This window comes from Falco naumanni, chromosome 11, assembly GCF_017639655.2.
Source record: "Falco naumanni isolate bFalNau1 chromosome 11, bFalNau1.pat, whole genome shotgun sequence".
Lineage (NCBI taxonomy): Eukaryota > Metazoa > Chordata > Aves > Falconiformes > Falconidae > Falco > Falco naumanni.
Window position 1 is genome coordinate 5,186,599 of NC_054064.1, and position 27,097 is coordinate 5,213,695.

Genomic DNA, 27,097 nt, shown 5'->3' on the forward strand with positions numbered 1-27,097 from the left:
GAGGGCGGGGCACGGCCCCCTCGCGCGGCGGGGGCGGGGCGCAGCGGGGCGGGGCGGGGCGAGGGGGCGCGGCGCGGCAGCGGGCGGGGGAGCGATGCGCGCCGCGGCCTCACGGGCGGGAAATTTCTTCCGGGGTGCGGCCCGCTCGGGGGGTTTCGCTTCCGGGACGGTGCTGCGGGCCCTTCCCACCCCCGCCAGGTAGGTACCGGCGCGGCGCGGGCCCGGCGGGCCGGGCAGGGCAGGGCGGGGCGGGGTGGGGCGGGGGGAGGCCCGGGCCCGCCTCGCCCCGCCCGTGAGGCGCCGTCACGCCCGCGGGGGCCGGCGCAGGGGGCCGGGGAGTGCGGCCGCGCCCCGCCGCCGCCCCTCCTTCCCTCAGGACCGCGGGGCGGGGGCCGCCGGGCCCGCTGCCCCCCGCCCCCGCCGGCCGGGCCCGTCCGTCGGCGGAGGCCCCGCGGCGCCCCCCGGGCTCGGCCCCGCCGGCGCTGTGCCCCGCGGGAGGAGGGCGGCGCGTTGTGCGCCCCGCGGGCGGGACGGCGGGGGCTCGCGGTCGCCCTGGGGGCTCGGGCGGGCGTGCGGGCACCGGCCCTTCCCCGGCGGGTCCGGGTCCGCAGGCGGCTCTCGCAGCTGTCAGCGCTAAAAATTCCCTGGGATCGCCTCGGGAGCGCAGGCCTGCATCCCCGCTTGGGAGCGACTGAGCGGGGAGAGCCCAGCCCGGTTAAATCCGCTTTTTCAGCTGAGGCAGGGAGGGATGAGGAAGGCACCATCCCTCCTCTCAATTTAGAATTGCTATTGTTTTAATCTTTATTAAGGTCCCACCGTAATTTGAAAGTAGTCGAGTTGACCAGTCGTGGTAAATCTTAGCCCTAAAAGCAGAGTTTTCAGCTCCACCTCCTCTGTAGCTCCCCGGCTTGACAGCTGTCTGACAAAGGACAGATTGGAGCGAACATCAGCTGCTGCGGGCGTCCTGTCCCGGCGTTTCACAAGGGTCTGATGTGTGGAGAATTTCTCCTGGTCTCGGTACTTGGCAATTGCCTCGAAGGGTGAAAGGCATTTTCTGAGATAAGCAAGTCTAAATCTCAGCTGGTGCCACTTTAAATTGTATTAGAAACAGATAAGTGTCTCAGTTTGTTCTCTGTGAAGAGCACCGCTCAGCGGGAGATCCTGCTCATCCTGCAGGGAAAGGCTGAGATGATGAACTTGCAGTCCAGTGCCAAGAAAGACAAAAATTGGGATGTCATCGTGCTGCCAGCTGAGGTGCCTGAGCTTATGATAGACCACTTACCTGGGAGGACAGAAATCATCCTCTGACAAGGGCAGTTTGAACCAAAAAGATAGATTCCCCTTTGCCAGCCTCCGACTGAGGTTGTCCCCAAAGCATATCCTACAATGCTGCTCCTTAATACTAAGCCGAACGAAGCTAGGTGGGTCCTTTTCTCCTGCCATCAGCAGCAGTGGACTTTTCCCTGCCTTCAGAGCAGAAGCTCACAAATAGTTTTTCGGGCTCCCCTGGGAGCAGCTGACTTCTGACCAGGGCTGTACAGCCACGCTCAGCAGTTAAGTTTTTCCCCTTCTCTGTGTGTCCTGAGCTGACCCCCTGAGAAAGGAGAAGTCAGCCTCTCTCTCCATCCTCGCCTCCCTGCGTGAGCCTACCTGGGCGCTTGCTGCCTCGGCAGGGGTGTTTCACCTAGCAAGGGCTGCCTGCGCCCCTTGCCTTCCTTAAGAGAATGCTTTGGGGTTTATTGCTTTAGGAACTGGTGGTTTGGGAAGATTATGAGATTACAGGCTCCCCAGTCCTGTAAACATTTGCACATGCTCAATGTGATTTTGGCTGTGTGAGTGTTCCTGTAAGTGAGACGGCTCATTTGAGGAAAACCCTGCATGTGTTTAAATGCTGCAGGGTTAGTGCCAGAGACACCAGCTTCTTAAGAGAGGAAATGACTGACGATGTTTGCACCTCCATTTTTTTTTATTTTAACAGCAATCAGTACAACACAAACACTGAGCAGAGAGTGGGGAAAGATCAGTTTGATAAGATTCAGTGTTTCTCTGTGGTTTGGGGTGGGACATCATGTAATGGTTAGCTAATCCTGCTGCTGTATCCTCCAGCAAAACAAAGAATGATGAAGCTTGACATTCTTGATTGTGCTTAGGAGAATCCAGTTCTTCTGTGCTACATTTTTTTCTTTCTTTTCTTTTTTCCTTCTAAAGGGGAAGGGGGCAAAAAGCTTTCAGACCTTCTTACTACATCAGAAGAAAAAAGGAAAACAACAAGTTAACAGCCCCGTTTCCTCCCCTTTGCATGTTACTTGTAACGTTACAGGTAAGATGTCGGATTTTCTATTTTACCTTGTTTTGTGCATTTGAAGTTCTGCTCTTAATGTTGCGCTGATGCAGACCTGTGTGTTGTAGTTCCTTGATTTTTGTGGGTTTTGCTGCTTTCTTCTCAAGATAGGGGAAGGGGAGAAGAAGCCTTAAGACGTGATGCTGTTAAGCTGTACCTTGTGAAGTTCTGTGCACCCCTGATCTCACCTACCCCAGAGACACGCAGCCATCCAGCCATTTAGTAATCTCTTTGCATGACTTCACAAGATTGACAGGCTGTCCTGCAGCTTCAGGTTTAGTAACATATTGTAAGAGACTGCGTCAGTTAAAAACCACGGCCACAGCAGATGTTTATCTCAACACTGCTATGGCAGGAAACTGACACCACCACCACGGCAGATGTTTATCTCAACACTGCTATGGCAGGAAACCGACACCACCGCCAGGGCAGATGTTTATCTCAACACTGCTATGGCAGGAAACCAACACCACTGCCACGGCAGATGTTTGTCCCAACATTGCTATGGCAGGAAAACCACCGACTGACACCGCAGAGCAATGAAGGGAGCTAATTCTGAGAAACCTAACCAAACCCCTGTGCATGCGCCCAGACCCAGGGTTGTTGTGGAGTTTGAGGGGCCTGGAGACCCCTGAGGACCACCTGATGGTATTGGGCACATGCACCACCGCCGGGTGGAAGGTGTGGTTAAGCAGAACCGCTCATGACAACCTTATGAAAGAACGGAACCAACCAACATCGGACAGAGCGTTTCCCCACCGGACTTGGAAACGAATCGGACTGTTGGGACACCGCAGCTCCAGGGTGGTAGCTATTGCTCTGAACTCTTTCCTTCCTTCTTTCTTTCCTTCTTTCTTTCCTTCTTTTCTCTCTTTATCTCTCACTCTCTCCTTTGCATTTGCAAACCTGTTGTCGGGCAAATAAAGTTCCTTGGCACTTGACTCCGTTTTGAGTCTTAATTCTGTTCCCGAGATCACAAGCAGAACCTCGCTCCCGTCTTTGATCGGCGTGTGACACTATTTTGCCAAGTTTGCACAAAGTCTGCTTGGGCATATGAACATGCGCTATCCTGCAGCATTCATAAATTTAAAAAAAATGTCTTCAAAGGCACACATGCATTCCTGTGTGCTAGTCCCTTCAGTTCTGAGATTTCTCAGAGTGGGCACTATGAGCCTCAGTATTCCCAGCCTGCCTGAAATTGTTTTGATATCTGCAGCACACTGCTTAATTGACACTTCAGATGCCATCCAGCTTGGAAGCCGTGAGTGGTCTTTAACAAGCTTATTTACTCTCCTTTCTTTTTTTTTTTTTTTCTTTTTGGGCGAGTTTACGTCTAATTTTGGATCATTCTGAATTTTTACCATATATGGTCAGGGCTCCTTTTCAAACTTTGCCAAAATGAAATGTGATGATTATAGGAAAATGAATTATGGAAGGGAAGCTAGGAGAGCTAGGTTGTTAATCCCCATTGCTCCAAAGTTTTCTTTTGCTGTGCACAGTATCCCAAACAACACAAACGCCAGTTTTTTTGCTAGGGATTTACTTGTACCCAGTGGATGCTCTGATAAGTTGGTGTTTAGAACGGGATTCTGTTCTTTTTCTTTTGCCATCCTGTTATATCTTTTCTGCCATGTGTCAGAAACGCCACATATGATGAGTATCTTGGTTTTAACTATGTACCTGAGATGCCCTGAGGTCAAATATGTGCTGGTCAGCTTTTGAAAAGTCTCTCAGCAGAACGTAGGTCCTGGTGTCTCCTTCCTGATTCCTGTTCTAAAAGGAGGGATAACAATATTGCTTTTTTTTCAAAGTGCTTAGAAGGTACAAGTGCTAAGCATTTTAATCCATTATGCAATCAGCAGTCTATTTTTAGTACCTGAACCATTTTTAATGTTCTTTTTACAATGCAAATGTGCTTTTATTGAGGCTGACAGAACAAACTGTTTTGAGCACTTAAGCCATGGGGAATGGGGATCTATCGGGGACTGGTTTAACATAGTTGTTGTGAAAGGTGGTGTACAGCGCATAAAGATCAGAGAACTGCTGCAAGGCCTTGTAAATTAAATGTTGAGAGAGTTGTCTCAAAATCCCAGTGTCTCAAACTGCATCAAAGTAGGTGAAAAATGTTTTAAATGCAAATGATAGACTAACTCTGTTAACAATGGTATTTTCCCCCCCTTTCCAGTAAGGTCGTGCGCTTGGAACTGGGACAAGCCATGGAGAAGAGTGGGAACATTCAGCTAGAGATTCCCGACTTCAGTAACTCTGTCCTGAGCCACCTGAACCAGTTACGCATGCAGGGTCGCCTGTGTGACATCGTGGTCAACGTGCAGGGGCAAGCTTTTCGTGCTCACAAGGTGGTGCTGGCTGCCAGCTCTCCCTACTTCCGTGACCACATGTCCTTGAACGAAATGAGCACCGTTTCCATTTCTGTCATCAAGAACCCTTCTGTTTTCGAGCAGCTCCTTTCCTTTTGTTATACCGGTAGGATATGTCTGCAGCTGGCTGACATCATCAGTTACCTAACGGCCGCTAGTTTCTTGCAGATGCAGCACATCATAGACAAATGCACGCAGATTCTTGAGGGAATTCATTTCAAAATCAACGTGGCAGAGGTGGAAGCGGAACTGAGCCAGACCAGGACAAAGCATCAGGAGAGACCACCGGAGTCTCACCGGGTGACGCCAAACCTGAACCGTTCCCTGAGCCCACGTCACAACACCCCAAAGGGGAGTCGCCTGGGCCAGGTTAGCACAGTACTGGACATTCGGGAACTCAGCCCACCTGAGGAGTCCACCAGCCCCCAGATAATTGAGCAGAGTTCGGATGTGGAAGGCAGGGAGCCCATACTACGGATTAACAGAGCGGGACAGTGGTACGTTGAGACGGGAATGGGAGACCATGGGGGACGGAACGATGACGACGTCCGGGTGTTGGGAGGAGTACGAATTAAAACAGAGAACCTGGAGGAGTGGCTCGGGGCAGAGCATCAGCCATCAGGAGAAGATGGGAGCAGCGCTGAGGAGGTCACTGCTATGGTGATTGACACCACAGGCCACGGATCTATGGGCCAAGAGGCTTATGCGTTAGGGTCCTCCGGGGCCAAAGTGGTTAGGCCAACCAGCAGTGAGATTGACAGGTGAGTTTTCTTTAATTTAATTACTGACCTTGACCCTAAGAGGAGATTGTGCAAGATTTTCACTTGGCTGGGTTAGTCGCTTTGGAATGTTTCCCCCTTCTTTTTCCTGTGGCCATCTTCAGCGTAGGAACCGAAGGAATGTTTTTTCCCTGGTGTTAGGAAGCGTGTCTGGTTTGGGTTACAGTGTTTTGGCTGGGTAGTGATCAGACCAGATCTCTAGGTACAGGCTAGCTTGGAAAATTAATTATTAGCACTTAGAGGTGCATAGGTTGGAATCTCTACCTCTCGGTGTTTCAGCTGAGGTGGGATTTTTGTTTAAAGGTGTTCAGCCTCAGCAGGTACCGGGCTCAGCATCAGAGTTAACGAGGTCGCTATGTGTTATGCAAAGTGTCATTGCAACGATGGCCTGAAGATGTGAGGGTGGTTCTGTCTGAGAAACAAGACGGTCATCAGCTGTAGGTCAAAAGGAAATATTCTTCCCAATGCTTCAGGACAGCAGTGGGTCATGGGTTTACTTCTTCTGAAGCGGTTGAAGTGGGGAACCCATCAGCCTCTGCCGTTGTTTTGATTTATATGAGAGAGCAGAAAGCCTTTGTTGAAAATAGGTGGTGAAATCCGTTGCGTTTTGATTCTCCATCCATCTGCTTCCCCTCTACTCCAGCATTTGTTTTCTTGTCCTTAGCTCAGACCGAAGAACGGATCTGGTAAAGGGCAGGTCTGTTGTGTTTGGTGGGGGGGTGTTTGTATTTCTGGGGTTTCCCCTCACATCTGCCTCTCTTCTCTTCTAACTCAATCCCTCTGGTCCCATGGGGGAGCAGCTACCTGGAAGCAGTGGATATTCTGTCACTTGTCACTTAATAAATCAGTCATTGGGAGTGATCTTGAGCTCTGGCCCTTGGGAAAGCGATCCTTTCCTAGTTCCTTAACTCTTTTCCATGGATCAGCTAGCCTCAAGCATAATTTTTTGCAGTGCACTCAGTATCCACTGATTCTCACCTGGAGTCTATCGCGTCACTTTTTTTTCACACTTGGACGGGGGAGGAGGGCGTGGGAGGTGAATGCAAGGTGCCCTTAGAGAAATGGTTTCTCCTCCTGTTGTGCAGTTCCTGAGTCACCGGGCCCATACTGCTGTACTTGCGATAGCAACCAAAAAGCACTGTTACTGAACTGGAAGCCAAATGACTCAGTTTTATTTTTCAGATGTTAAGACTGAAACCACAGACCAGTATGACTTGGTTTTTCCTTTATACTTGCGCTGTTCCGCCTCCTGTGTGTTAGCTGGTGAGGATGAAGAGATGCTATACAGGTGCCTCTATTGCTCACCCGTTGATCTAAACACCGTAGTGACCTGATGCCCTAAAAACTCCGTTTACACTCTTCCCCCACCCCACAGATTTAGCCCTTCTGGCAGCATGGTCGCTGTGACTGAGCGGTACAGATCAAAAAGCGAGTCTCCCGGGCGGATGGATGAGCCCAAGCAGCCCAGTTCCCAGGTAGGCAGATCAAGAAGTTTGCAAGTAAATGTTGGCATTGAAGGTGAAGGGGACTGTGTTGTGATGAAGTATATAATATTTTGTATTTGCAACCAATGCTGTGTGTGAAACAAGGACCTTTTACTGTTGCAAAGGGTTTAGTTGCCCACACTGAGAACATAAGCCATCCGTATATGATTTAAAACTGATTTTGGCTGTCGTCTGGGATTTTGGCCAGATACCTGGCAAACACAGGGAGTTTCTCTTGTTGTCTGAGGGCATAAATATCAACCCTCATTCTGGGCAGGCCACCAACTCCCGAGGAGAAACCCCGTTTGCCTGGGTTGGATCTGCCCTAAAACACTGGCAGCAAATGCCTGAGCTGAGGGAGGTGTTAGTTGGCTTCTGTGGAAGACTGAGGGGTGACAACAGCTGAACCTGTCCATGCTAGTACCAAAACCATTCCAAAAAGCCCTTCAGACACTACACCTGTAAATCTTGAGGGTGGAGTGTCAAAGGGCTGTGAATCTGTACAGAGGTCTCTGTCTCATCCCCAAGGGACTGTGTTGAGTAGCAGAATCTGCAATGTAAAGTAGCTCTGAATTCTCTGCTTTCTTCGGGTATGGGCACAGTTTTGGGGTAGGAGGGAGAGATATGCAGAAACACGGGAGGGCAGTGGGCTATAGAGTGCAGCGAAGTGGGACACGGTGGTATTATCTGTGCCTAATCATTTTGGTCTGACTTTTTTGTTACATACAGTCAGCATGGCAGTGCCACTGTAGTGCAAGTGTATCACCCAGCACTGTGTAGAACGACTCTTGTGTGCCCGGCAGATAAGTAATGTGTAAGTTCATAATCAAATGACTTTTCTGGAGGCAGGTGAGGAGTCACCAGGCTGCTTTGCCCTTGAGTAAGACCGAATGAAGCAAGGGGAAAAAAAATCACGATTGCTGCCTGCTAACTTTGTAATACACTTCCGTAAAACATAAGATACCTTTTTGATCTTGTTCTGCCGAAGCTTTGTTTTGTGTCCTTAGATTACACCTAGAAAATTTCAGGTCAAACTAACCCTCCAGGGCAAATGCGACATACAAAGCAGTTTTAGCTCCACATACAGAAAAGCTGCTATTATTTCTCCATTGTGAGATGGCCTCAAAATGTAAAACCAGAGGCTTCCATATACATGGGGAAGTACCATCACCTTCCACTCTTCTGGTATTGCCATATTGATGCTATAAGTAGTCTGCTTGTGATCCCTGCTCAGTGGTAGAGCGGAAAGAAATACCACAGCTTTGTGCATCTCCTTTAGTCCTGAGCAGCTTACCAGTGCTTGTACAGCCAAATTCAACAGCACCTGGCAGAGTTACGCTGCTGCTGACACGTGCACAGCCCTGGTTGCCAGAGGAGAGGCCCTCCTGTTGTTGCACTGTTGGTTGTCCGCATTTGGCATTGCTGGAAAGAAGCATAAGGTGTGGGAGTGCAAATACTGCATCCTCCAGCATGGAGGCAACTGTCTGTTGGTGCTCACTCTGAACACGATAGCCAGAAGCGTCAGCCCAAGAACTGGAGCTTGCGGTTCAGAGTTACCCTTGGCTGTTTGTCTTTCTGGCTTCAGAAAGTAACAAGGAGCCAGCTGGTCCTTGCTGTGTGACTCGGGCCAGGCAGGCTAGTTCTCTGCGCTGCAGATCCTCACCTGCAGTGCCGTGGGGCTGGGATGGGTTACACAGCCGTTTAGGCAAACGTGATTCATTGTAAAATGAATCCTTACTGACACCTGAATGAATACCTGTGTAAAATCACACCTGAAGAGGTTCAGGTGTGATTTGTAGTTTATTCCACCTTCGTTTTTCTGCAAGCTCATCAACTGGCTTCTTTTTTTAACCCTCAGTAAGTAAACCAGAACGTGGTATACAGTATTTTAACGAAACTGGCCCAAGTTTTAAAAGAAGTAACATGTATTGACATGTTTGATCCACAATGCAATGCATGGCTAAGCGCCCTCCTGACAAGGGCTGTCATTTCTTCCCCAGATCTAGCAGATGACTTGGCAGAAGGGGCTGCCATAGCAGAGGTTTCTAATTGATTGCTCATTTGTCTTCAGCCCCAAGGCTCCAGTTAAGCACTTAAATGTGTGCTTGAGGTTGAAGATATTAGTGCTGCTGATTTCGAGGTTTGGCACATGCTTCAGTGCTTTACTGGCTGGACTGAGGCCTGATCTTCTTTCCTGCAGTTTGTGTTAGGCTGCTTGTTATTTAAATCTGTGTTGTTTCCTTCGCAGGGGGAGGAATCGGCCATGCTTGGAGTGAGCGGTTATGTGGAATATCTCCGGGAGCAGGAGGTTTCAGAGCGCTGGTTCCGGTACAACCCACGGCTCACTTGTATTTACTGCGCCAAGTCCTTCAACCAGAAAGGCAGCCTGGACCGGCACATGCGTCTCCACATGGGCATCACACCTTTTGTCTGCCGCATGTGTGGGAAGAAGTACACCCGCAAGGATCAGCTGGAGTACCACATCCGCAAGCACACAGGCAACAAGCCCTTTCATTGCCACGTCTGTGGCAAAAGCTTCCCTTTCCAGGCCATCCTCAACCAGCACTTTCGCAAGAACCACCCTGGCTGTATGCCTCTGGAGGGGCCTCACAGCATCTCCCCTGAGACCACCGTCACATCTCGGGGGCAGGCAGAGGAGGAATCTCCTCCACAGGAGGAGGCTGTCGCTGTGGGGGAGACGGCACAGGGATCTGTGTCCACGACAGGGCCAGATTGAAACACAGCTGCAGAGTCTGGGGAGAAAGGACCGTCTTCCCATTTTTGGCTCTAAAGAGTCAGCACCAACCTGGCAGGCTGGTACTGTAATTAGTGCAATGCCACCACTGGACAGAAAGAAGCTCCCAAGATGTTGCCAAAATAGAAAAATTTCTCTCTCTTTCTCTCTCTTTCTCTCACACACACCCCCCTACACACACGTAGAGTGTTTAAAGTTTTTCTCCCTTATTCCTCCTCCTCTTGGAGAAAAACAAAACAACTGTGTCAATCAACTTCTTATTCAGGGATCGACAGGATTTTAAATTTTTTTAATGTTCCATAGTGATCTGGGACGAGCAGTCATTTGTATTTCTCGACAGCGTTTTGGCCCAGCAGCTAGGTCCTGCCGGCGGTGCCGGCTGTCAGCCATGCAGATGCAGCGAGCCTAGCGTGCGGGGCTGCTCCTCGCCATATCTGCTGGTCCAGCTCAAGGGGAGAGCAGGGGCAAGGTGCCGTTGCCTTTCTCCCTTGCCCAGGTAGTTGCCACATTAAAGAAAACAAAAAGACTGTCCTGGTGGAACCTGCCTTGCCCGAGTGTATTTATCCCTGTCTTATTTTTGGTGTGTCTCTTTACGTTTTTACTTAAACTATTATTTTAGGGCTTTTGGCTTGCCCGTTCCAGACGTGTGGCCTCAATGCCCCTTGTTACAAGCGGGCACGGCTATACAGCGGTATTCTAGAGGTCAGCAAAATTTGAAGCACTTCGGCTACTGAAAGTGAAATTTAGCAGCTGTGAGGTTTGCATTAGACACTGATGCATTGGGAGAAGGGTTGGAGGGGTTGTTCCAAGGAGGTTGTCCTTTGCTGTTGCTGATCTGTAGAGTTCAGAGCACTCTTGACGCCCTGACTGGTGCACTGTTGTGCTTCAGGTGTTGCCGAGCGTTAGGAGTTTTTCTGGACTGGCTGAATTGCGGAGTTAGAGGCTGGCTACCAAAGTCGTCCTTCACCCCTACTCCCCCCTCGACACGCACTTGATCTTTTATAACAGCAATATGGTATACTGAAATACTACCATCCCAGCTGAGCAATCGTGGGTGGTTGCTTTTAAACGTGTTTCTACAAACTGGTTTGATAACTTTTTTATCAATGAAATGCAAAAAGAAAAGAAAACCCTACTTTATTTCCTTGTAAAGGTTCAGGAAACTTAAAAGTGAACAGTTCCTAGAGCAATCACAACTCTGTCCCCTTGCATGGACTTAAAACTTTTGTATTCTAAGCAGCTCTGATGTTTAGAGCAAGTTTAGCAAACCCGGAGAGACATGCCTGCGTTGTGTATTGTAGGTGTTTGCACGTGCTTACGTGTTTCATAAACGGAAAAGCATGGGACAGGTAGAAAAGTGCAAATATCTTGACATCTTTTGAAGAAGTCTTTAAAAAATATGCAATACTTTAAGAGTTTTCTCTGGTTCTGATGCCGAGTTGTTCATGATGGAGGGGGAAAATGAAGGACAGGTTGCGCAGATTGGGTTTGGGAGAGGACATTTGCTTGAAGGAGTTCTCTTGAGGATGTATAACATGTACAATAAGGAAAGATGAAGTTCTGATCCTTAAGGTGATGGGAGGAACAAGGAGACATTGAGCAAGAAATACGCTTCATCGTGCTTTGGCAAAGAAAGCCGGGTGAGCGGTTAGAGCACGGGCTTGGCAGGCAGGTGACTTACCGAGTGAAAATAAAAACTTGCCCCGCAGTCTTAACTGCACAATTTTGGGCACGTGAAAGCATCTCCAGCCCTCACTTTCCCCACCTGTAAACTGGGACTCGGGGTCATTTTCCTGCCTCTTTAAGAGGGAAGAATTTGTAGTCTTGCCTCACTTTATATACTTTTTCTAAGTGTGGGGTCTCACTGTTCCTCCCATCTCTCTCTCAAAGAGCAGATGTGGCTCTAATGTTTTTTTTCATGTGTGTGGGGAAGAGAAGGGCTTGGTGCCAGGATCACGTGTAACAGGGATGTGCTCCTAAGAGAGGAACCTTCACAGGTTCTGAGCTGGGCACCTGCAAAGTACGATTTCATTGACCATTTCAAACAGGAAAACTGATATTTCACCTCTGTTTTCCTTCTGTCCCTTCTTCCTCCTCTCCTGTCAAGTGCATCGTCACACAGTGAATGATTTTCTAAGCGGCCACCCGAGGGACCAGCCCCATTGGGTTTCCTGTCGAAGGTCACGCAGGATTGTACCGAAACAGTAAGGTTGCCAGAGAGCAGTCACAGAAGATGAGATAAGAGGGTGGCTAAGGTAGGTTTCGTTGCAATCGAGGTGCGGGGAGGAGCGGAGATGTGCAGAGTATGCTGCTTTAGTCATAGCTTTTGAAGTTACCAAAAATCAAAAAGAAAAAAGTTAAAAACTTTGAAATCCTATGCTGTTCACACTAGAGAGCATCAAAAGTTACTTTTAGTTGCTTAAAAGATTTTAAGTGTTTTAAAATAGAAATTTTAAAAGAATACTACCGAACTATAAAAACATAAAATTATTTATATACATATATTATATATAAATATAGTGGGAAAGTTTCCCTGCTAAGCTTGCTGTGAAGAGAAGGGTGAAGGTGCAGTAACTGCTATACAAGCAACATTTTTCTGAAACAGATGGCAACCGATCCATCAAAACGCAGTGATGAAGGGCTGACATAAAATGGTAAATGCCTTTATTCATACGGCATAGCTGTGAGTTTCTTGAGCAGGTTTTTGGTTTACTGTATTGATACTGTGAACGGAGGAGCATCCTGACAGTCAGGGATGCCAGCAGTGCGTCCCGTTATGCTGATTCACTACTTTCAATTGGCCTGGTGAAAACCGTGACATTGGTCCTTCATATTGTACTGGGCTAGTCTGAAAACAAAGCTTGTGAAAGGATTTTGTTTTTTCCTCTTTTATGTTCTGTTTTGTTTTGTTTTGGGTTTTTTTTTTTTGGTGCAGAGGTTGCCACTGTATAAACGATCATTTCTGATTGCATGCAAAAGAGCCAATATTCTTGCCCAGGCCTCGCTGAGGTGAAGTTTATAGCTTGTAGCTAGAGTCAGTATAAGGTATGGTAGTGGGAATCATTTTAATATTATTTCTGTACATTTAATGGATGTTTATGTGTATGTATGTGTGGGAATCATGGTGTCTCTAATGTTTTCTTGAACAGCGCTGAAAGCAGTTTAGGTCCATCCGCACTAGAAGATGGAACCAGTTCAGAAGGAATAGTTTATTAAACTTTTCTTTCAGTGGTTGACTTCCTCAGTGCAAATAAGGCCAAGGTTCGAGAAGAAGGGGTTGGAGGTCATATACAGTATGGAAAAACCTCATGTGAATTTTCCGGCAGTGGTGTAGCCACTTGGAGCGGCTTTCCGTAACAGAACGGTACCATCTTTTGTTGCCTCTCCATTGGCAAACCGGAGCTCTTGACGGTTGCACCGAAGCTGTGGAGAATCAGATGCCAGCTTTCCAAGTGCGAATGATTCTGTGATGGGTTGAGGCAGAGCTTTGCATTTCCACGTCTAGCTGCAGCTTTTTCCCCTCTGCCAAAACTGTGAGTTCAACTGTGATTTAAGGAGGATGTGAAGAGAACTCTGTTGTATTTTAATACCTCTGTACGTAACTTCTCTGTCTGCTTCAGAGTTAGGGCTTACTAACCCGTTTGTTTGCTTGCCTCGGGCAAGAGGGGGAACACACTCTGTTTCTGCAGTTTTCTTTCTTGGAGGTGGAACACATTTCTTAATTCTTTGCTGTGGCAGAGAAACCTTCCAAATGTGAAGTGTTGTGGTTATCTCCTTGAGCCTGCAGAAAGCCCCGGTGCCAAGTCACAGCACGGTTGCCGTGGCCGTTCTCTGCTGCTGCCAGGTTCCCTGGGAATAGCTGTGAAAATAACAAGAATTGTGTTAATACTGTGCTGCTGCTTTCGGGAAAAGCTAAACCTCTTCCTCTCAGGAGGATGACTGACGTGAAGCTGGGAAAGGGAAAAAGCAGAAGGTCTTTTTGCTCTCTTGCAATGGGAGTATGTGAAAGCAAACCATACTTCTTATTTCCAGCAGCTAGATAGAGAGGGATGAGTAAGGAGGCTTTATGAAATGTGAATTTATAACAGGAGGCTGAGAACACACTTAGAGCCACGTAATAAGATCCGGGGCTATCAGCCTGGTAAGAGTCAGAGCAGCTGTTGCAGATGGGCAATCCCTCACTTGGCCTCCCCGCGTTGTCCGGCCATCGGGTTCAGTCCTGTGACTTACCTACATCTTCTCTACAATATTTTCAAGCTGTGATCTGTAGAATTTAACTTTCAAAAGTTCAGGTGGCTGAAGGGCACGCAGAACAGAAAGTGCTTTGTGTCCCTGCTGCCGTTTTAAATCCAGCTGATGTTGGTAGTGACTGACTGTTCCCAACTGACAGCGATTCAGAGCTGAACCTGCATTTGGAACAAGCTGGGATCTTGCTGAAAAGCATAGCGGGGCAGGCTGGGGGGAGGGCACGGAGCCAGGCTTGCAGCCCTCTGCGAGATCAAGGTTGAAATAAATTGACAGAACGGGTCTCCTCGCTTGTCCTGCTCTTGTTTTGTGACAGCTAGGTGACTTTGTGTTCCAGGGCAGGCTGTCCCATGCCTCTGCACAGTAGTAGTGTCACTTAAAAGTGTGATGCCTGTTTTGGTAAGTGATTCTAAGCAGGCTGGGCTTCGAGCAGGGTCCTGCTGCTGCCTTTAGGTGACTCAACCTTAATGATGTATTTGCAAGAGCAGCTTTTACTTGCTGCTGACTTCATATCTCCTGTAGAACCTAATGTATAAAGAGAAGGACAGCTGAAAAGGTGCATTTTATTTGGGTGGAAGGTAGCGTGTGAGGTAGACAGAGTGATGCACCTTTAAAACTAACGAAAATTAGCAGCCCTTCAACTTAGTATTTAAACTTTATAAGATTCTCCTCTTCGATTCGTGCCTGCCGATTCAGCCATACCAGCATCCAGGTGATTCTGGAGATCAGTGACATCGAATGCCGTTCTTTCTCTACCGGAAATATTTTGGGGATGGGAGAAGCCAAGGAGCTGTAATTTAGGAGACTTCTAATTTTTGTCCAAGTTTGGGCTCCAGGTTTCCCCTGGGAGCTGAGCCTGTAGCCAGGACCGTAGTCGGAACACCTGGGGTCTTCCGATGGAGCTGTGGCTGACGGCCAGCCTGGTCTCCTCCAGTGATAGTGACATTCTCAGAGATGAGCATTAGTCCTATCATGGGTGAGATTCATGCTCAGAGCTTCGATGTCTTCAGTGGAAGGTCCTAAAGAGGAGCTAAGTATCTTAATTTTAATCATCGTCACTCAAAGGATATTTTAATATAAAATACATACGTATGTATGTATGTACACATATATATATATTTGTAACCAAATAAAAGCTAGAACTATGCAAACGCTACTGGCTGCTGCTTGAAACTAATATCCGCCAGAACATTTTGGAATAGAGTAGATTCGGAGTAGGCTTGTTGTTTTCTTGTTTTTAAATAAAATGCAGCAGACCAAAGTTTTGCTGCAGTTAGTCTTACTAGAAACTTAGGTTATTCCTAACCTGGAACCCACTCAGGCGGGTTATAAAAATTATCTGAAGAGTCCTGCCATCTCTAAAATATTTCCATCTGCCTTGGTATTATTGCTGAAAGGCCTTCTTTTGCGAAACATGGGAAAACACAGAGGCTGGGACTAGGAGAGATTGAATGTGATGTTAGGAATGATAGAAGAGAAGCAGATTCAGGAAGGGGCTGGGAGCATTTTCTTTTGGACATAGGATTGAGTCGGCTTCAAGGAATCTTCATGCTTGTGCAAATGTCGGTCACTGAGATGGAGGCAGTGATCAAAGCATCCCCAGGGGGAATTCTGGTCCTGGTAGAGGTGTCAGAAATCTTCCCGCTGAATCTGATGGTACCAGAGTTGAGTCTGCTGGGAGGAATTTCATGTGGCTTCTAACGCTTCTTTGTGTCAGATCTGGTCTTTGCTTTTAGGATTAACTACCATATATCCAGCTGTAATCTTCAGTGACCTTTGACTTTTTATTCCTCGTGACTGTAGAAAATTCAGGTTTCCTATAACATTACCTTCATCCCAACTGTGAACAAGTTACTACTGCTTCTTATAATTTATTATCTTTCTGTTCTTGAACATCTGTATGATCCAGCTGTTCACCAGCACCACCTTCCAGTGCTTCATTAGCTTTTATGCACAGGGAATTGTTGCAATGGATAAGCTGACCACGCTAGTTGGAAGAGTAGAAGCCTTTGGAGAATGACTTTTGCTTCCTCTAGCTGTCATTAGGGAGTGCACACACACATACCTGTATATACATATATATGTATACATATATAAAGTGTTTCAGTATAAACTCATTTAGCATTATTCTTATTTAATTTATATTTTAATCCAGATGTAAACCAAAGTATTACAGCTTGTGAAATTATGCGTCTTGGAAATAGGAGGAACCTTCATAGATGGGAGCTCTGAAAGCTCTTTGCTGACAAAACCATGAATAAGACTTAAGAACTTGTGCTGCTGAATCCTAGAGATTTGCAGCCTCAGAAGGATTTAAGACTTACTGGGTAGAGTTTGACGGTGGTGAGGCAGTGTGGGTTACCGTTTGAAAACGCCGTTGTTATTTTTCTCATGCAGTATAACTTGGTGTGGGAGGAATTGCTGCAAGAGCAGTATGGCGGGGCATCTGGTGGAGATGAGGCGTGTGGTTAAAGCGTAGTTTAAGCTAAAAGAGTGATGTCATGTAGTGCTGTTTGCTTCTGGTGTCTTCCATTCACAGGTCTGGATTGAGGTGTGCTGTGTTCAGCTCAGGGCATCTCGGTACCACCTCGTCAAACGACCCTGCAGGGAGCTGGTCAGTTGATGGTTTCAGTAAGCACATTAAAAACGCGTCTCAGCAGTGTTTCTGCTGCTGGACTTCTCCAGCAGAATCACTTTGGAGTCTCTGCCATCTCGCTGTGCCTGCTGGTCACAAAACCTGGCAGTTCTGCCCTGCCTCTTTGAATTGGGGTACTTTAAGGAAGCACTAGGACTTGCCTACTAGAATGCCTCAAAGAAATCCCCTGCAAGGGACAATGAGGCAGGAGCTTAGGTGCGGGTTTGCTGTGTATGCTGTAACAGGGATCTAAAGTGATTCCGTACGGTCCTCTGCCTGGCCCCTTCCTTATAAATGCAGGGTTTGGATGAATTTTTGTAAACACACATAGAAAACACGGGACAGGCTGCTCAGTGCTGGCACTGCGCCTGCCCGCGTCCCCTTTGGCTTGCTGTTTCTTGCTGTGGTATCTAATAAAGGCTGGAGCTGCAAGGGGTTTGCTGAGATGAAGTCCAGCTGCCATCAGACCAGGAGCTCCTGGGCTTCGGCTCGTGGGTGCTGTCAGAGCGGTTAAAGCAACCCTTGAGGCGGGGTTCAGGGCCTTCTAAGGAAAGCTTGGAGATTGTGGTGTTTTTCATGAAACTTAACGGTTTTGTAGGAAAACAAGTATGTTCTGGCAAGCCTAGAAATAGAAAGGGAGAAAACAGCAGATGGGACTGTAGTCTGGCACAACTGGGAGCTAAGAGAGAGGAAGCCACAAAAACAGCTACTGATGTATTTAGTGTCTAATTTATAGTTTAGAAAACCAGCTGTTGCTATTTACTGATGTCTAGAGGTGACGGGGGTTTGTTTTAGTGACTTCTGTGGAGATGCATGTTCTACTGTCACCAATGGGCAGAAAAGATGAGTTCAAAGATAAGATCTTACTGATTCTTCTGTGCTGGGAGTAATTGCCTTTCCAAGGAATTCTCAGGAATCTGAGAACAGATTCACTTCTAACAATCCCCCACAGGCTTGGCAGCGGCTCTGCTTCCTCTTGTTCTTCTGCTCAGCCCGCAGGATAGAGTCTCTTTTTGCAGAAGGTTTCCATGCATCCCTTACATGGAGCACGGTGATGGTCCACCTACTTTTGTTGATCAAATAAATTCATTTAATACTCCCCAGCAGGATTAGTGCATACTCCCAGCTCATGGTGCATCAAGCACTCTGCCAGCCACACGCAGTACAATTTTTAGCTACTAGATCTGGCAAATATAAAAAGACTGTAAGCTAATCTACTTCTAATTGTAGTCACCAGATACTGTGGGTTGAGTACAAGACCCCTTCTGTGCTGCATGCTGTAGTAGCGTGTAGGAACATCACCCATCACATCAAATTCCTTTTGATCGAGGCATCCTGTAAGCAACCTCAGTGCAAAGGTGCTTCTCAGGGTGGCTGACAGGAGAAACTGGTCTGAGAGCAGCAGCAGATCCTGTCTGGCTGCTGTGTCAAATAGCGGTTGCTGTGATGAACCAGGCAAAAGAAGAAGGGAGAGCAGGCTCAGGAGGAGAGAGGTACCTCAGACCAAGTGCTGGCTGAAAAGAGTTATTTGAGTGAGACAGTGATCTGTATGTGGACTTTGTCATTTTTATTCAAAGAACTTTTAATAACTTTTTTTTTTCTCCACCAAAAATTTCCCAAGTTGATTGTTAAGTGTCAGTATGCTGCATCCAGTGACTCCTCGGTGTCTAGTTGGTGATGATACATAAGCTGGAGCTTTGGGTGAGGGGGTTGTGAATGCATGCTGCTAGCTCTCTTTCCCTGTAATCATTCCGATGGCTTTGGGACATGGACCAAAAATGCTTCTTTTTGTTGAAAAGCTTTAATTCTTTTAATGGAAATGTTGAAAAATCTTAGCTCCCCCCTCCCTCCCATTATTTTTATGTTCAGTTCAGTTAAATTCTTATCTGGTATCAGTTTGTGATCTAAGAACAGTTTCTATAATAACCATCGAGTAGAACTTTGCAGATCACAGAAGGTTTAAAAGCTGTGGCTGTAGGAGGTGATGTTGTTAACACGGTTTTTGTGCTGCCGTAGGGACTGGGAGGAATGAGGAAGGGTCTCGGTGGAGAGCCAGTCTCTGTCGCGGTGTGACTCAAGTCGCTGGGCACTGGTGTCTGCTTGCAGGAGTCTTTGAGGTTAGAGGTGCAGATGGGATTTTCTTCAAAGATTTTCCCCATCATTTCCCATTGCATGAGTGCCTCAGCTCTCTGCTTCAGGAGTGAACAACAGGCTCTGCTGCCTTCAGCCTCAGGAACGCAGTCAGCATTGAGGCTGTCTGATGGGAGCCCGTGGGGGGGGTTTAGGAGGGCAGCTGTGCACCTTCAGAACCAAAAAGTTGAACTTGTCAAAAGCTTTTGTGAATGAGGAGTTAAACCTGCGTTCGGCAGGGTGGTGGAGCAGGCTGGGGGCTTTGGCTGTTAACATGTATTCAGTTCCTTGTTTTTCTGCAGGGTCAGATGGGCCATTTCAGAATCTGGGCAAGGAAAAGTCGTAGCAATTGAACGCTGTGTTCTTATTCCGGGTTTCCATTGAGAACCACACCAGGTATGTCAGTGCCATCGGTGGGGTGGAGGGGGAGTTGTGCAGCATCACGTTAGGCGGCTGGGAGGGTGTATGGGTGATGCTGGGGGGTGCTGGGAGCCCCGTGCTAGAGATCCCCCGGTGAACGGACACCTGTTGGGACCAACGGGATGGGGAAGTGTTCCTAAAAAGTGGTCTGAGCTGTGCTGGTAAAGTTTGTGGGTTAGTAGTTTTCTGGTGAGCTGGCAGTGAGTGTCGGGAGAGGAAGGGGATACATTTCACCTTAAGCTCCGTGCGCGGTGCTGCTGCAGAGCCCCAGGGCTGTGCTGTACCAGAGCCCTGCACGAGCTCCCCCAGCTCATCCCTTACCGCTGCACGCAGCGTCAGTGGGGCGAGCCGAGCATGTGGTGCAGGAAGGGAGGCAGAGCGAGGTGGGGGTTGTGCCCCAGCTAGAGCCCAGGCCTTTTAGCCCTGGGGACAGAGAGCTCAAGACCTGCTGTGTGTCAGCGAGGGACACCTTTGCTAGAGGGAAGCTGTCACATCTGCTAGAACAAAACTGCATGTAGGGTCTAGGGTAATTCTTGCTAGGAAACCTGTTATATTCCAGCAGCAGAATAATCCACAAAATACTTCTTTTGATTAAGAAAAATAGTGTTAATTCTAATCTGGTGACGGTGACCTGCTCACATCATGTAGCATGTGATCCACATCACACCTTACAAAGCTGGTTTGATTTTCCCACCTTAGAAGTGGTGGCAAAGCTCCCTGCAGCCGCAGAGTCGTTGCAGTCTGTAAATGGGAAGAGGCCCTTTCCCTGCGTGCTGCTGAGCGCTGTAAAGGATTCAGCCCTCACACCGATTGAAAACAGCAGCACTCCAGCCACGCAGATAGTTTGCCTACGTTAGCCAGAGTTTTTTTAGATAGCCAGGGACACGCCATCTGGTTCTTCCTTAGCCTGAGCCATTTGTTGTAGCAGGGAAGAGATCTGCAACGTGCAAACAGCAATAGCAAGGAAAGGAGGTTGGCTTAGCAGGGAGGAGGGAGACACCTGGAATATGAAGAGTGCTCATCTGTTTGCAGCGCTGGCTGGGGCTGTTGGCACTGGAAACCAGCTGGAGGTGGTGGGTAGAATAGGTGAAACAACAGCGAAGTGTCGTTGGGAAGACGCATGTGTGTGTGTCTAGTGCGTTGTGGGTGCTGCGGGCAGGGAAATGCCAGTGTTAGAACGTGCACGTGTCTGGGAGCGCCCAGGAAACCCTGCTGCCTTGGGCAACGGGTGTGCAAAGACACCTGTACCCTGTTCAGAAACATTAGAGCTGAGCATCACCGGTGTCTTCCATCCTGGATCCGCAAATGGTACCGAAGGAAGATGAATCAGTCCCTAGCGGAGGTAAATTCGCTGTGCAGAGTTCAGAAGCTCCACTGGAAGGAGCTGAAAGGTGGCAGGTGGGCAGTACAGATTTCTAAGTGCCATTTTCTGAATGTTAGGTTTTCTGTCAGGTATTTAAGCTGTTGAAGACTGAAGTTGGCTTTTGTTTCAGTACTCTCTCCTTCACCCATGTCACTTCTTCTATTGAAACTCAGCAGCCAAGGGGAGGGTGCAGAGAAGACAGAGCCAAGCTCTTCAGAGGCACACGGTGGAAGGAGGAGCAGCAGTAGGCAGAAGCTTATACAAGGGAGATTCAGGTTAGGTATTACAAGATTTTTTTTTTCAGACTGTAGCCAAACAGTATTGGAACAGGTTTGTCCAGAGAGGCTGTGAAGTCTCCATCCTGGGAAATATGCCAGACTTGCTGGGGCAAGACCCTGAGCGCCCTGCTGGATGTTAGTCCTGCTTTGAGGGGGGAGGCAAGGCTGGGACCCAGAGGCCTCCCTCCCACCCTCCATTCCTCCCCTGGACTATGAAATACTGCCCCACGGCATAACACAAAACAAGGGGTAGAGAGTTGTATCCTGCCAGTGCATTTCCAGTTGCGATATTTTCATTTGTCAATGACGAACCCATGCAATAGTATCTTCTCTGCCACAGTCTACGGAGAAGTCCAGCTGCTCCCCATACGTGAGTGCAGCCTCCAGGTTCCCGTTTCCATTAGACTATGCCAAGCTGTATTTTTGTTACCTTTTTTTTTTAGTATTATCATGTAAAAATGGGCAGCTTCAATGGGCTTCCTAGTTCGTATCAGTTAAGCTTTTGAAACATATTCAGGTATCTTTTAAATACTGCTGTGTAAGTTCCTTATTTAATCTGACATATTCTGATTTATTATTTTACTGCAGTTATCTAAGGCAGTACTTTAAAAAAAAATCAGTGCATTAATGTTTTGCAGACTGTCAGTTATGTTAAGCCTCCGGCTTTATTTAGTTTTTGTCAATGTACTTAACCCCCTCCCCCCAGATCTATGGTTAAATGTCTTCATTATGTTTATATTGCAGTGAAGCTCATTTATTTAAACCTTCCCGTTACCTTTGCAGTCAGACCCAATACCACTGGCTGTGAAACTGTCAAACGAATTAGAAATGAAAAACGAAACTAGACTGGTTAGTTTTACTGCTGGTTGTAAAATAACACAAAAATAGCAGCATAAAAGAGAAAAATGCAATTCAAATTACTCAGTCTGGGGCAGGGGCAGGAATTACAAAACTACGGCTGAGAAACTTCTTGGAAAATGGGTTTTAACCTGATGATGTTGCTTCAGTGGTTCCCCACTTGGTCAGGTTTAAAAGCTGTTTCTTGAGACCGAGAGGTTTGTCCGGGGTCTGTTTGTTCATCTACGTGTCTAGGGCATTGGTCTGATAGGGGAGCTTGCACTCCTGGGATGTTACTTTCTTAGGGTTTACGTGTCTAAGGAAACTCTGTGGATTACTGTGAAGCTTTTATCTAATACTTCATCGCATGTAAGTTGGTAACCGAACACAGCTCCTGGCTGGAAGAGGTGAGGGCTGGCGGGGAGGAGGAAGGTGCCGCTTCGTGGCGGAGGCCGGCAGCTGGGAGTTACCCTGAGAGGAGGTGAGCAGCGCGATGCTCCCACTGACACCTTTGATTTTGGCAAGAGGCGTGAAGCCCCGTCACCCCTGCGGCTGTCCCCTGCCCGCGGGGGGCTTTTGAGCGGCTGCACTCATGCCAGAGTCAAGGTGAATCAGGCCTAAGCTTGCCCCGTACAGACACGGGGACGCGTGTTTGCACGGGCCGCCGTCGGTGGGTGCGTTTACAGGCCGAGGGCCAGCAGGCTCCCCGATGGCGATGTCGCAGGGGGCACAAAGGTACTTTTCTCACATGTTAGAAGGTTTCCCAAGCCAGGGTTGTGCTGTTGGGGGAAACAGCCCGTGCGGAGTGCGGGTGAATTTGGGATGGAGAGCAGAATGTTGGCATACCCTTTGCTTAAGGCTAATGGCTTTTGGCTCCCCTGAAGTGCTTGCCCAGGCAGGAAGCTAGATGTGTGACAGCTTGCAGGACCACGTTGTCACCGGGCACGTGACTGTGAGAAATATTTTTGAAGTGAAAAGGGAGTTTTGTCATTCAAATAATGCATGTTTCTTTTGTGTTTGTGTATGTAAAATTGCTGCGAGCGTGATCCTTCTTGGTGGCAAAACAGGGACTTTTCTGAACAAGCTCTTTCAGAAGCCCAGGGAGGAAGAGAGCAGGACGGGGCTGGCTGCTCTTGTGGTAGCGTAGCCCTCGCCTCGTGCCCCACGCTTACCGGAGGGTTAGCGCAGGACGAGAGGAGACTGTATCCGAGGTTAGTTCACAGAAATGGAAGCGCTGCGTTTGGCTGAAAAGGGAAAGGAACAAACGGGGGCTGCCCCTGAGCCTCTGGTCCCTTAAACACTAGCTGAATCCCGTGAGCTGTGCCCTGCTTGTCTCTGAATCTGCCCTCTGCCCCCTCCTTTCCACAGCGTCACCCCCCACCTTTCCTGTACAACACTGTGAATACGACACCGGTAGCTCTTTGTAACGTTTCCTTTAAAACTGCTCGGAGCACGAAATGCTGTGCGGTGTGAAATGCTGTGCGGTGTGAGGGGGAGCCCCGCTCAGCTGGGCGCTGGCCCCAAGCAGGGCACCGAGGGTTGAGCACTTCCCTGCAGAGCAGCGGAAGAGTATCCTGACGGGAGTTCACAATGTCAGCGGCTTTGTGTAGCAATTTGCTAATCAAAATTGATTTCGTAACGAACTAAACTGACAATCAATTTCTAAAAAACTAAAAGCCTCTTAGAGGGAATAGTCAAGTATGTCTTCAACAGAAAGATTTAACTGGGATAACTTTTAAGAAAGAGCACAGGATTTTTTTTCCTTTTTTTTTTTTTTTTTTTTTTTTTTTTTTTAGCAATCACTCCAGAAACTGAGTTGCGTTAAGCAGCAGAAGATTCACAGGACAGTAACTACCTCTCTCTCTCAGAGTGCTGAGGTTACCACGCTACACACTCTATATCAGCAAAGCTTTCACTTAAAAGAGATTTCTTTTCCTTACCTCTGTGTTTCAGAAATGCAGGTCTGCTCTGTAAAGTGACTCTATGAAAATGGCATCTGGCAGGAGCAGGGGGAAGCCGCCTGGGGTCTGTTGTCCCTCTTTGCTGCCAGTTTCTCGCTGTGACCCTCGCAGGTTTGCCCTGGGGTTGGGACAGTGCGGGGTGCGTTCGGTACTTCGTGTATTCTGCGGAATAGTGAACTGTCCCGTGGGCCAAGGGCTGCTGCGAGGCTGCGGCTCAGCTCCCTGCGCCAGGAAATTAGTGGGATGGAAGGTAAGAGGAGAGTCCACCTCCCTCCTGCCTCCAAAGGAGCAGGCAGCATTTAAAAAAAAAAAAAAAAAAAGCAATAAGATAAAATACAAAACACTTTTATATGTTGTTCATTAGTCAGCAGATCTGACTGCAAATTTATATATATATACAAACACATACAGAGAGCAGATCTCTCATGTGAAAAGGTGCCATTTTTTTTCTAAACAAGAGTCCCTTTCCAAACTAGAACAGCACTTTAAATAGGTTCCTCTTTTAAAAAAAAAAAAAAAAAAAAAGAAAAAAAGAAAAAAAGAAAAAGAAAAAAAGAAAAACCCTTTACTGAAGAAATGCACTTTAAATCGTAAGATGAGTATGGCTGTTGCTGGCTTTTGACACAGCCGTACAGGCAGGCAGCTTCTTGTCAGCCAGAGCCCGGGAGGGAGCGATGTTGCCAGACCCTCGCTGCCATCGGCGGCCCAAAAACTACCGCAGCTCTACCTCCCGCTCCCGCAGCCCTCCCGGCCTGGCGCTGCCCCTGCCCACACTACAGACAGGAGTTCCCACCGCAACCGCAAACCTGGTTGCAGCTCAGCCGTGCTGTAGCACTAACAGGGCCGGCATGCAGCGGCCTGTTAGAATACTTTTTGTAATCGGTCAAGAAAAACCCATCCTTGCCTGTAAAGAATATTTAAACCCCATTTATAATAGGTCAGAAGTTACACCCAGTTGCAACACAGCAGATGGGCCGTCTGCCTGCACAGGGCTGAGCTAAGTCCCACGAGCAAAGCCACAACAAAGTTGTTACTGGGGTTGTGGGTTTTTTTCCATAACATGGATATGGAGCCCTAGTCAGTTCAGTATTTTTATTTTTTTTTTAAAATCCAAGTTTGTGCATCCCACATTGATTCCGCTCTGAGCTGGTTTGAAGAATAACCATTTGGAAGAAAAGTTGTGCTGTCACCTTCAACTGTTGACCTATAAGTCATGCTTTTTAGGACAGGTGTCCTAACACTCAAAGACTTACTTTCACAGTTAAGATTTCCTGCTGTACTAATTCTTCTTTTTTTTTTTTTATTTTTTTTATTTTTTGGTCACAGTCCTTATTTCAAGAAGAAAAAAAACAAAGTCAGTGTTCACACTAGTCTGCAGTAGGTTGAAGTGTAAGCCTGCTGTAACTTGTGGATATCAGACTGTTCTATGATTTTACAAGCTGGTCCCAAGCTGGTCCTCAGTCATCGCTTCCCTCTTCCTCTTCCAGCGGAGCGGGCAGGCAGCAGCCCTCTGGAGGGGCTGGTGGCCCCGTGGCCAGTGGCATACAGGGGTGGCCAGTGCTGCTGGAGGAGGGACAGGCAAGGTGGTAAGAGAACCAGAGTGGGGGAAGGGGGAAATAAAACCAAGGTAGAGGGGACTGTACAATTGCATTGAAAGCAGTTTAGCAAAAAGTGCGCTCGTTGGACAGCTTTAAGAACAATGTGAATGAAAACTTAGCAACTTGGGTAGGAATCTTTGAAAATTCTATAAATGTATACTTGAAATTCTGTTTGTATTAAAAAAACAAATCGCATTTTCTTCTTTCTTTTAACACTGTGTAAAAGAACATTATGCATGTGAGTGGTTTGAGAATTAAATGGTTTAATACTCAGATCCTTGTCTGTGTCGTGTAGCTGACTGCTGGGATCCAACAATTTTCTCTTTGCTGCCCACCTGCGATCATCGGGGTGCGAGAGCCTGGTCCCTGCTTTAGGCAGCTCCGCGCTGCACTAAGTCTAGTGACGTGGGAGAGGCTGGGAAGCACCAGGCTGCTTTTCCTGGCGTCTTAGATGACTTCTGTCCTCTTTCCATGAGCTTTGTCTCACTAAGTACGTAGACTCAGCCCTTTTTAGGTCTCACCAGGTGGAGAAAGCACTATGCTCTCACTGCAGGCCAATTCCTGTTGCAGCAAGAGGCTTTCCCAGCTGCCGAGGGCAGGGGAAGCATTTCGGTCTGGTGCCACGCCAGGGAGACCCAGGCCCGGCCACAGCAGCCCTCCTCTTCCACCAGCCTCCACCTCCGCAGCCTGGAGCGCAACGGCAAAGGCAAAGCTTGCAGGAGGAGCTGGTATGTTTCTGGAGCTGCACGGGGAGCAGATCCTGCCAGCAGAAGACGGGATCCAGCAAGAAAAGCCACAGTAGGGCATCGAGAGGAAGAGCAGCTTCCTGAACTCTTAGCTATTTCCGAAGTGCTCCCGCTCTTCTCTCCCAGGGCCCCGGCTCCTGCGTTACACGCAGCTGCGTTCCGAGGGAGCGCTCCAGGCGAGCACAGCAGCACGAAGGGGTAAGTGCTTTATGGGTCCCTTCAGCCTGTAGGGGACCGATGCCACCACCCCGTGATACAGCACAGGAGGTGACTCCCATGGCCAGACCACGCGCTGCTGGTGGCACACGCACCGTGGCTCAGACCTTCCTGCTGGGGCACAGGAGTGACGGTCCTGCCAACCCCCTGACCAGGGCTACAGACGGAGCCACTGGACGCCTTTTTGCAGCAGCTCTGCCACAGCTGGGTGCACCGAAGTGAAGCCCCTTGGTGCTTGGCTTGCTGTGGCCACGCTGCTGGAGGGAAGCCCTTCCCAAGGCAGATGTGTCACTGGTTCTACAAAATCCAGCGCAGATGGCACGCTGGGCAATGCCATCTACTGGTGTTCTAGCAGCTGTCTGCACGCAGCGCTCCCGCAACGTACTGCTGACGGGGCAGGAACCTGCTGTCGCTGCCCTTGTTTTAAACAGCTGCCCTAAATGCAGGAATCCTAGAGGAGAAGCTCACCAGGCATTCTGCAGCGTCTTGAGGACAACCCCATCAGAGCTCCTGCAGCAGGACGGCCACCTTGCGTGGCCCAGAGGCGGGAGCACACGTGTGGCACGGCAGCAGGCCAGGACACCTCGGCGCTAGGAGTAAACTTGCAGGTGAAGGAACAGAATTTCAACCGAGTTACAGGTACACGGGGTTGGGTCACCTTACCTGGGCACAGCCACGGTTCACCGCCACCCCCACCGCATCAGCTATTGGCACAGGGCCAGGTTAAATCTTTCCACCCAAAGGGGCGGATTCGGAGCCTCGGCTGCGCAGGGCTTTCCCCGAGCCGTGGCTCAGCGCTCGGACACGCCGGGGCTGCCGGCAAGCAGGGCGCTGGCGTCGGGCAGCTCCGCCACTGCCCGCAGCACGGGGAGACGGCGGCATTCCTGGCCCAGCCAGCACCGGCCACCGGGCTGCTGCCCCCCGAGCCCTC

At 48.6% G+C, this 27,097-nt stretch overlaps 1 protein-coding gene across 4 annotated transcripts; it reads left to right on the forward strand.

Annotated features, from left to right (window-relative positions):
* Positions 1-75: 75 nt before the first annotated feature.
* On the forward strand, positions 76-25,477 carry ZBTB37 (zinc finger and BTB domain containing 37). 4 transcript variants are annotated; one of them, XR_005830077.1, is made up of 7 exons: positions 76-198; positions 2,209-2,320; positions 2,449-3,148; positions 4,527-5,480; positions 6,874-6,973; positions 9,231-13,270; positions 19,050-25,477. XR_005830077.1 is itself a non-coding variant. In XM_040610039.1 (6 exons), the coding sequence occupies exons 4-6, from the start codon at positions 4,558-4,560 to the stop codon at positions 9,717-9,719; spliced, it is 1,512 nt and encodes a 503-aa protein (XP_040465973.1). In that variant the 5' UTR covers positions 76-198; positions 2,209-2,320; positions 2,449-3,148; positions 4,527-4,557; the 3' UTR covers positions 9,720-25,477. The 4 variants fall into 4 exon arrangements, 2 of the variants coding, with proteins under 2 accessions (XP_040465973.1, XP_040465974.1); XR_005830076.1 differs by having other exon boundaries at positions 9,231-11,992; positions 12,967-25,477; XM_040610039.1 differs by having other exon boundaries at positions 9,231-25,477.
* The last annotated feature ends 1,620 nt before the right edge of the window (positions 25,478-27,097 follow it).

Excerpts from the sequence above, each read along its gene's own strand:
- ZBTB37 (XM_040610039.1), top strand. The coding sequence starts at position 4,558 with ATGGAGAAGAGTGGGAACATTCAGCTAGAGATTCCCGACTTCAGTAAC. Across the intron at positions 5,481-6,873 it reads ACCAGCAGTGAGATTGACAG|ATTTAGCCCTTCTGGCAGCA; the intron begins GTGAGTTTTCTT and ends CCCACCCCACAG. Across the intron at positions 6,974-9,230 it reads CCAAGCAGCCCAGTTCCCAG|GGGGAGGAATCGGCCATGCT; the intron begins GTAGGCAGATCA and ends TTTCCTTCGCAG.